Source organism: Petaurus breviceps, unplaced genomic scaffold, assembly GCF_028583685.1.
Source record: "Petaurus breviceps papuanus isolate PSGF00001 unplaced genomic scaffold, PetGlider_PUasm1.0 99, whole genome shotgun sequence".
Lineage (NCBI taxonomy): Eukaryota > Metazoa > Chordata > Mammalia > Diprotodontia > Petauridae > Petaurus > Petaurus breviceps.
In genome coordinates this window covers 7,403,377-7,414,280 of record NW_027187465.1, presented here as the reverse complement: position 1 = coordinate 7,414,280, position 10,904 = coordinate 7,403,377, and the positions used below count along the sequence as shown (strand labels likewise).

The following is a 10,904-nucleotide window of genomic DNA, read 5'->3' as shown; positions in this document are numbered from 1 at the left end:
ATCTATCTATCTATCTATCTATCTATCTATCTATCTATCTATCTATCATCTATCCTCTCTCTCTATCTATCCTCTCCCTCTCCCTCTATCTATCCTCCCTATCTCTCCATCTGTCTCTATCTATCCATCTATCTACCTACCTATATCCTCTCTCTCTCTCTCTCTCTCTCTCTCTCTCTCTCTCTCTCTCTCTCTCTCTCTCTCTGTCTTGTCTATCTATCCTTCCATCTGGCTCTCTAATTCTCTTCATACATTATCAGCAATGCTGCTGGAACATTGTCCCCACCGTCTGAGGGAATGGTCACTTCCTCTTCTGGCATGAGTTCATAAGAGATGGACACTTATCTGCTCCCAGTGTCACAACTGAATTTTTCTGGAGTGTCAGAATTCTTAACTCTGACCCTGAGCTTAACTGTATAGTATAGTGGGAAAAGCAATAAGCTGGAAGTTGGGAGATTCACATTTTAGCCCCATTTCTATCACCAAGTAGCTACAAGGTCTCTGGCGAGGCCCTTCCATAGACTTTCTCAGGACCCTTCCAACTAGAAAACTCTAGGAGTCCGTGTTTTGGAGGTTAGTTCTGCATCTGACTTGGTATCCAAGAGGGGAAAAAGATAGAAGTCATTTCAGTATAGCATTGACCTGAACCTCCTAACAGGATAGCCAGGGAGCTGTGGAAATTGGGGCAAGACAGAAGCCAGATTCTGTTCTAGCATTACTTCCAGTTCTTATATTCTCTATTCTGAAGCCTCTCACTTTGACATTCCCTGTTCTAAGGCCCCTGCCAGCTCTAACACTCCCTGTTCTAAGGCTCCTAGCAGCTTTGACATCCCTGTTCTAAGACATCTCCCAGCTCTGACATCCCCTGTTCTAAGGCCCCTCCCAGCTCTGACATCCTCTGTTCTGAGGTCCCTCCTCGTTCTGACCTTTTATGTTTTAAGGTCCCTCTAGCTCTGACATTCTCTGTTCTAAAGTGTCCCCTCCCAGCTCTGACATCCCCTGTTTTGAGGCCATTATTTCATTCTGTGCATTTGCTTCTCTTTTAGGGGCAGGTACAGTGACCACTGATGATCAAAAGTCTTCTCCCCCGTCCCCCACCTGCTCCAGTGTCCTGGTTCTATAATCAGAACCAGAAGGTGCCTCTCATAGTGTCTACTTCCAGATGAGAAAAGTGAGGCCCCTAGAGGGGGAAGTGACTTAGCCAGAGGCCCCCAGCTAGTGAGCAGAAGCAGAACTGGGGTTTGTTCGGATAGCTTTTGCCTCCACTGCCTCTTGGTTCTTTCATCTCTGATTCCTCATTTTCTTCAGCCCAATCTTCACTGCCCTATAAGTAAAACATCATCCTTGATGTCCATCTCATTTCACATTCCATTTGGGGACATTCTAAGGGCCCTATACTTGCCTTCCCGGCTATTGATTGGAAAGGGGAAAGTAGTTTGGGGCTGAGGGCTTGTGGCTCAGGTGAATTTTGACTGATTCACATTTGTTCCTTTCTCCTAGTGCTCGGACGGTGCTGGAGTCCTCCCCTACCCAAGCCCAAAGAGAGATGTAAGTGAAATGGCCCCAAGGTTGACTGGACACTTCACTATGAGATATGATGGATTGATCCATCACCTTCTGGGAGCATATTTGCTGACCACATGTCAATATCCACTTAGAGAGGCTCTCTGTTTCTTCCCTAAATGGGCCTTTGGAGAGATGTGTCTTTGTTGGAGTGTCAGATGTCACCCTGAAAGGCAGAAATAGATAAAGCTGGATATCTCAATCAAGGCATTGACAAATTGTTAACAAGTTCCTTTAATGAGTAAGGGGCAGCCCCTTGTTCTGGACTTAGAGTTTGGAGAGGCAATGAGAAGCAAGATGTTTGCCTTCTAGTTGGGAAGACAAGGTCTATATGATAGAATGGTAATAGTTCAGGAGAGGCAGAATTGCCCAATGGGTAGAGATCTGGCCTTGAAGTCTCTCCCAGCTCTGATATAGGTAGAGAGCTAAGACTTTCTAGAGGGCAAGTCACTGGATCTCCCTGAACCTCAGTGTCCTCATCTGTAAAATGGGATGGTATAATGGATGGAGTTGGCCTTAGCATCAGGAAGACCTGAGTTCAAATACTACTTCTGACACATATTGACTGTGTGACTCTGGGCAAATCACTTACATCTTTATTGATTCAGGCAGCTATCAAAATCTCTATGGTAGAGGAGTTACCAGTCTTCCTCAGTGGAGAGAGCGTCCATATTGGGAGCCCTCCCTCCCTGAGGAAGTCACTGGTCTGGAACAAGGAACAAACAAAAGTAAATGCTAATAGGTGTTAACAATTAAGGATTGCAAAGCACTTTCAATGTGTTATTTCATTTGCTCCTTATCAACCTCATTATAAAGACCGAAGTATCATTACCCCCATCTTACAGACGATGAAACTGAAGTTCAGTAATGAAATAACTCTTCCTCCATTAATGAACCATTCAGTCAATCAGTCCATCAAAAAGCACTTACTTAGTGTTCACTGTGTGCCATTATTAAGTAACATTATTATTAAATAACACTATTTACTTAAGTGTTGGTGACACAAGGACACTTGAGTTTCACAAATGTCGAACAGTCCCTGCCTTCAAGGAGTTTACATCTTAATGAGGAAGATAATTCCTCCACATATGAATGTGGAGGTACAGAAAGATGAAATGATGTGGTTCTAAAGAGGTGTCCTAGCAGCTGGAGAGGAGGGGGGCACTGAGAAAAGCCTTCTGCAGAAGGCAGGGTGGGAGCTGAGTTAAGAAGGAAACCAAAGATTCCCAAAGGCAATAGGTAGCCATTGAAGGTTATTGAGTAGAGGAATAAAATACATATAAACAAAATGAATGCAAACCAGTTTGGAGAGGGAGGGCACTGTCTGTCTGAGGGATCTGGAAGGACTTTCTCCCTTTCTCTCACTCCCCCATGTCCAAGCTGTTACGTTCCTGTCCATTCTTCCTTCCTAACATCTCGCATATACACTGCCCCTGACTTGGTGCAGACCTTCATCACCCTTCCCCCACAATAATACAGTAGCTGCTGCTGGGTCTTCTTGCCTCAGGTCTCTCCCCATTCTGGCCCACCCCTCCTCCATTTGGTTGTCAAATGGCTAGGTCAACCCCAAAGCACAGGATTGACCATATTACCCCCAGTCCCTCATCAATAAACTTGAATGGCTCCCCATTACCTCCAGAATCAAATACACAATTCTCTGTTTGGCTTATAAGTCCCTTCATGACCTGGCCTTGTTCCATTTTCCCTAGCCTTCTCGGACCTCATACACGTTTCCCCCATGTCCCAAGACCCGGTGACACTGGCCTCATTTCTTTTCCTCATACAAGACCATCTCCCAACTCTGAACAGTGTTATTGGCTGTCTTCAGGACCCAGCTAAGATGCTGCCTTCATCAAGAAACCAGCCCTGATCCCCCTCATTTCTAGTGCCCTCCTTCATTGATTATCTCCAGTTTTTTCAGTATAGAGTTTGTATTCAACTTGTTTTCTGGTTTTCTTCCCTGTGAAATGGAAAGCTTCTCAAGGGCAGGGACCATCTTTTGCCTTTCTTTACATTCCTAGCACTCAGCGCAGTGCTTGGTACACAGTAGGCACTGTATAAATGCTTGTTGTCTTGACTTGACTTCAAGAAGAAGGTGGTGCTTGACCAGAGAGTCTTGAAGGAAACAAGAAATTTTGAGAGTCAGAAGAGAGAAGAGGGTACATCCTGGGCGTGGAGACTGGCCACTGCAAAGACAGAGATGAGTTATGGAATGCCGTGCATAGAGTAGTGATGTTCTGTGTTCTCAGTTCCCCTCCATGTCTGACATTCTGTGCTCCAAGGTCACCCCCTTCCCCCCAACCAATACTTCCTCTGTATCTTAGTGGAAAGAGCACTGTTTGAATTCAGCACATTTGGGCACTGAATACACATACATACATACATACATGCATACATACATACACACATACATACATACATGCATACATATATGTGTGGGTGTATAGATAGATAGATAGATGGATGGATGGATGGATGGATGGATGGACAGATGGATGATGGATGGATAGACAGACAGATAGATGGACAGACAGACTATGGAAGGTAAACAGAGGAAGAGGGCACTACCAGTTGGGGGAAGGCTTTCTGCCAGAGATGATGTCTGAGTTGAGTCTTGAAGCAAGCCAACAAAGCTAAGAGGTAGAGGAAATGTAGTCCAGTTGAATGTACATCTGTAAAATGGGTGAATTGAATGTGTGTGCATTGGACCAGATGGCTACCTGAGTTTCCTTCTACTTCTCCAATTTGGTGAATCTGTGATTTTCTAATCCTGTGACCAGATGACTTGTGCACACCCTTTCATCTCTCGATCCCTTCAACTTTGGCACAGGAAGAATTTGAGCTGGAAGGAATCTTAGATAATTTATTTCAACCTCCTTATTTTCAAGGTGAAAACAAACAAACTGAGAAGCCAAGGTCCTAGGGGGTCTTGCCCCACACCCCCCCAGGGAGTGAAGGTCAGACCCTGGGAGGCAGAGCAGAGAGGGATAGGGAAGGCTAGGGGTCATCACAGATGGGCCAATATGGACGGCACCGATACTTTGTGCCTCCCCTTTGGGCAGGGATGGATAATTCTGTGCTGTTGTTCCAGAGATAATAAGTCCCTTATGGAGTCCTCCATCAGCTCTCAGCCAGTGGAAAGTGTCAGATCGTGGCTCAGCTTGTCCCCAAGCCCAACGCTGTCCAGGTCCAGCCGCACAGGGAGGAGTCCTTCGCAGCAGTCAGCCAATGGCAGCGGAATTCTGGATCAGAGGTAAGATTGTCAACAGTGGCCATGTGACCACTGATGAGAGGGGACCGACAGGGCCCTCCTGGGTTCTGCTCTTTCTTCTGATGCCCCAGCCTCACTGCCTCAAGCCCCAAACTGGGTTATTTTAGTCCCAGGTGATGCCAGTGTAGAGGCAGAATATAATTAAAAAACATTATACTATAATACATATGATGTAATAATAATCTCGTGAAACATTATATATAATATCATCGTAATAAAATGATTATTTTTCATAAAAATAACTCCATTTCCCCCTTATGTCTGACCTCCCCCTCCTGGCATCCCCGGGTTCCTTTGAGTCTAAACTCAGATCCAGCCTTCCGTGGGAGACCTGTCCAGTGCCCCAGCCTCCTCCCTCAGCTTACCTTCCATCTGCTCTGACTAGAACCCACTATTCCTAGTCATCTTCAGTTTTGCCTTCCCCTGTTGGAATGGATGCTCCTTGGGGGCAAGGCCTGTGTGTCTGTCTCTCTCTGTATTCTGAACACATAATACATTGCTTGGAATATAGTAAGTAATATAAGGAACGCTTTCTGACCGACTGATTGACTGACTGTTTTTTTTCCTCCAATTTTCAGAACATTACTTTCACTATAACCCTGTGGGATAGACAATCTAAGTATTATTATACCCATTTTATGGATGAGGTAACGAAGGCCCAGAGAGAGGTAGCGATTTAATGGAGACCATCAGAGTCAGTGTTGGAATGTGTCTTTAGAGACCATCTAATTTAATCTCCTTTTAAATAAAACAAAAAAGACTGGGTCGTTCTATCTCATCCAGGCTGAAAGGGTATGAGCTAGTAATAATGAGTTTGATACCACTACTGAGCAGACCAGAAGCTGGGCTCATTTGACCCTCCTTAGGGAATCTTGTGGCCTGCTGCTCCACAGGGGCCCGCCATACTGATGTTAGATTTTGCTGTGGACATTCAATGAGCGTGGCCCACAGTGGCTCAGAACTCCTGAGCTCAAGAGATCTACCAGCCTCAACCTCCCCAAGAGCTGGCATCATGTTCACGGGCCTCCACACCTGGCTCCAGTCTCCTTCTTTTCTAGATGGAACAACTGAGGCTCAGGAGAATTCAATGACTGGTCCAAGGTCACACAAAGTAGTAGGTTGCAGAGTTAGGCTTTGAAAAAGGCCTCTGGCTCCAAATCCCACATGTTAACCACTTTGTTTTTATTATTCCCTTTTTATAAAACTGGAAACTGAGGATTAGAGAGATGTGTCTGTAGCAGAGCCGTGATACAGTCTTAGGGTTTGCCTTTCATTCCATCACTCCTTCCCCTAAAGATTGTGTGGAGGCAAAGGTCTTCTTTCTGACTCAACTAGAAGCAACAGAGCAGAAGGAATTTTAATCATTTACCCAGTGCCCAGCTGTCTGTCTGGCCAAATGCTTCCACCATCAGCTACTTATTTTCATGTTATCCATATGGACTGAGCCAAAAAGTAGCTTGCACCCTGCACCATCGCACCCTGCACCATCACACCCTACGAGTTTGGGTGCGGATGTCGTAGAGTGTGATGGTTTAGGGTGCAAGCTACTTATTTGCATGGTATCCATATGGACTGAGCCAAAAAGTAGCTTGCACCCTGCACCATCACACCCTACGAGTTTGGGTATGGATGATGTAGAATGTTCCAGTTGGAGGGGCCTTTACTTAGAGGGAGGACACTGACCTCTGGAGAAGGGAAGGGGCTTGTACAAGGCCCCAGGCTGCAATTCAAGCTCAGATCCTCTGGTGACAGACAGACAGACCCAGGCCCTTTCTCACCATGGAGTTTTCTAGCAGCAGCCTCAGTGTGTTGAGGATGTCAGGAAAATTCTTCCAAATGGACTTCTAAATTGCTATCATCCTCAAGGTTTTACCAAAGGTGGCTGTCTGCTACCAGGTGACCCTCTTGGCTCATGCTGGAAAACATCTGGGGAGAGAGTAGAGCGGTGGTGCTGGCCTGGCTGGAAGGGTGGGGAAGAGGGAAGGTGGCGAGGAATGGTGGGGTATTTGAGGAATGTGCCTGGTATGGTGCCAATGTAGGGGAAGAAACAGAAGGAGGAGAAGGGGAAGAAAAGAAGCATGAGAGGGAAGGGAGGAGGAGGAAGCAACACATTGACTGTGGATGGGAAAGGATACATTGGTGATTCAGATGAGGAATTGTCACTGTCTGAGCAGTCACTAGGGCCGACTGATGGGGCGTCTGGGGTGGAGATTATGTAGGGGATTGACTGACGGGGCGTAAGAAGGACCTGGGCTGTGATTCTTTCCTCAGACACTGGACCAGTCACCTAACCTCTGTGAGACTCAGTTTCCTCATCTGTAAATTAAAGACAATAATTCCTACATCACTTGGCTCACAGGGCTTTTGTGAAGACGATATGAAAAGAGCAGAAAATGCTTTGTGTACAATTCGTGTGCTGTATCATCGTCAGGAAAACCCAAGTTCAAATCTGACCTCAAACACAAATCACTTCACCTCTGCCCCAGTCCCCTCCCTTGGGATATGAGAAGAATGCCAGGAGCACTTGCCTCTCAGGCTTCCGGGGATACTCCTAGGCCATTGTGTAAAGGAAGAGGCCCAGAAAATTAAAGCAATTGCCTGAGTTCATGCAGGTCACAAGGGTCAGAGGAAGGATTTGAACACGAGACCTTGGCCTCCAATGCTCTTTCCCCTGTACCTTGCCAAGTTTGAATCCCATTTCTGACAGTGGCTGTGGGACTATAGGCAGGTCCCTTAACCTTTCAGAGAGTCTGTGAAATGAGAACAGTTGTGGTTCAACGACCTTGTAGCTTGCTGTGAAGATCGCATGAGGAAAAGGAGGGATAGTGCTTTGCGCCCCTTAAAGCACGATGGCAAAGTCAGTTGAGGAGAACAATGATGCCGACTCTCCTTCATCCCCACACTTTTGTACTTGGCAGGATGCTGGTTTTGCAGATGCGCATTTCCCTCCTCCCCCTTTTCCGCCTCCCTTCTTCTTTCTCCTTCCCCTCCATCTTCTTCACCCCTTTCCTCCTATCTTCCTTCTCCTCCTCCCCATCTCTTCCCCTCCTCTTCCTCATTCTCTTCTTCCTTAACCTTCTCCTTTTTTCCTTCAATTTTCCTCCTCCTCCTCTCCTCCTTCTTCTCCTTCTGTTTCTTCTACTACAATGAGACGATGCCAGACACACTTAACAAATACCCTCTAACACCTCACATCGGACCATTATTAAGCTTTCCTGTGGCCCAAGTAGCTCCATTTTCTTCCAAACCTCAGCCACAGAATTAACATTTCCTGCAGCCACCCCATGAGTAGCTGGCCGCTATCGCCTGTGCTTTCCAGTCCCCTGCTCTCATTCACTTTGGCCAAACATAACACGGATGGAAAGCCGGCACCTGAGTAGGCATGAGGAGAAATCTGCTCTTCAAAGGTCCCATCTGGCTCTAAATGGCAGCCCTTCTGCTCTGGAGCCTGGCCACAGGCAGCCGCTGCAGCATTCAAGGGGCTCTGTGGGGCTGGCTGCCCTTGTGGGGTCCGGCTCCTTCTTCATCAAGCCCTGGGCTGATGAGTCACATGACTGGCAGGACAGTTTTCTATTCCGAGATCATAGCGTCATTGCCTCTTAGAATTGGCAGACTCTCGAGAAATCATTTTAATCCAACAACTGCATTTTACTGATGAAAAAATCGAGAACTTGGGAGAGACAAGTGACTTAGGGGTGCACAGAGAGGGATGGGGCCAGGGCTTCCTGCTTCTCCCTCTGGCATTAGTTTTACCATGTATATTGAAGGTGTGAATATATTTTATGATGTATAAAACATGATGCATGATTTTGATATATATATAGAGACCATATTAATATATGTATACATATCTATATAACTATATGTGTATATATAGCTGATATATTTTAGGACTAAAATGAGTGGATCTATGTGACCTTGGATAATTCCCTTTACTTATCTTGCCTTAGTTTTCTCATTTGCAAAATATGGGGATTAGACTTAATTCCAGAGACCTTTCCTGTTCTATGATCCTATAACCTTTAAACAAAAATTAGAGAACTGTGATAATGGTCTTCAAGTATCTGTCAGTTGTCAATAACAAGTCAGTTATTCCCTCCCTGCCTTAGTTTCCTCATTTGCATAATGAAGATATGACTCCCCATGGTATCAAAGGGTTCTCTGTGAGTCTCAGAGGAGAATTATTAGTGGTGATATTGTGGGTGTTGCTATGGGTTTCCTCTCTCTTGAATTCATCAGTTGAAGGATGGATGGCCACATAGTTAATAGAATAGGTGAGTTAAGGTTTAAAAAGTGCTTTGCAATTATTATTTGTTTCTCACAACAACCCTGGGACACGGGTGTTATGGTTATCACTATTTTGGGGGAACTGAGGCAGACAGAGGTTAAGCACCTTGCCCAGGTCACACAGCTAGTAAGTATCTGAGGTAGACTGAATTCAGGTCTTCCTGACTCTACGTCCTGTGCTTTATCCATTTCACCACTGAGATATCTTGTAAGAAGGAGGTGATGTGGTATAGGGGAAAGAGAAATGGGTTCAGAATCAGAGGGCTTGGTTCCAATCCCGGCTCTGCCTTTTATGATCTATGTGACCTTGGGCAGGATATTTCTTGGGATCTCATTTGTTCATTTGTCATATGGGGGGGGGGGGTTAGACTGATCACTCTCTAAGGTCATTTCGATTGATGACCCTTTCTGTAAGGGAGGGGATTCTTTTTTGTCTATAAATTGGATGAGTTGACTTCTGTGGTTTCTTCCAGCCCAAATCCTGTGACTCCAATTGCCACTGTATCCATCTAGACTTTTAGTCTTTCTTTTGATAAAGTGAAATGACTCCAAATCCAGTAAAGAATCAGGCTGGGATCCCACAGGCTTCTGGATTTGCCGAGGGGATCTTGCCCACCCCACATACGGGTTATTAAAGCCTTCAGGAAGGCAGAGAGTGATATACCTTTTGCAGTCATGCATGCCACTTGATTTTTATCTCCATTTCTCTGAGCTTGTTTGGTTTTCTGTCATGAGGGTGGCCCAATTATAATTAGAAGTGAACGGCAATAAATCAGAAATTATGGATTAAACAGATACATAATTAAGATGAAATGCATTGGACTTTCATCATAACAAAAGGCCAATAGTATAAAGCAGAGAGAAGACTGGCTGGTTAATGGGTGACCCCAGAAATGTACACTTATTTCCTTTGCTAACTTCAAGAGCTCTTGATCTAAGGTGAAGCTTATGAAGTAAAAAAGGCAGCTGGAAGGAGGAGGATATTAACTTTTGGGTCCTTGAATGGCCTGGTGATTTTTAGTAAGTGACCCAAGACTGGTATGTGAGATGAGCAAGAATATCAAAAGGAAATTGAGACAACAAAGCCAGGCTGGTGAGCTAATTAAAGCAAGATCAACTGATTATTGCTTTTAATTACGCATGAGGGAAAGTCTATTTGAGGATAGAACTTTGTTCTCTGGCCTATCCCCCTCCCACTGCAACCTGGGGCATCTGCATGCCTGGGCTGCCCTTATCATGGTGCTGAGAGGAGTGAAGATGGGATCATTAGAGAGGATGTTTTCACTGGACAATTTAGGGCCAACCGGGCCTCAAATGAGGCATTCCCCTTTTCACATCCCCATTCCCATTCCTTCTCTCCTTGTATCCTGACCTTGGGTCTGTGAGTGGAGCAGGGGACCAATTATTATTCCTGTTTTGCAGATGGTAGCAACTGGGTTCACAGTGAGCCCCAAATCAATCATTCAGTCCACCAACGAGTATTTTTGAAGTGTCTACAGTATATTAGGGACCATACCCAGTGCTGGGGATACAGACAAAACTGAGATAGTCCCTGCCCTCAAGGAGTTTTGTGCTAACCACAGAGATGAGGTGCATAGATATGGACATATACAAAGGAAAAGGAAATGGACATATCCAAAAGAAAGGGTCAGACACAATATAGAAATGGACACATATGAGTGAAAGGGACAGATAAAATGTGGAAATGGACATATACGAGGGGAAAAGGAAAGGGACATATACAAAGAAAATGGAAATAGACATATACAGAGGAAAGAGACAG

At 45.3% G+C, this 10,904-nt stretch overlaps 1 protein-coding gene across 1 annotated transcript in view; it reads left to right on the top strand.

Moving 5' to 3' along the window:
• MYO18B (myosin XVIIIB) overlaps window positions 1–10,904 on the top strand; it is a 377,501-nt gene that overhangs the window by 328,569 nt on the left and 38,028 nt on the right. Inside the window, 2 exon segments of the mRNA XM_069081888.1 lie at window positions 1,501–1,548; window positions 4,655–4,816. Coding sequence (XP_068937989.1) covers window positions 1,501–1,548; window positions 4,655–4,816 — 210 coding nt within the window.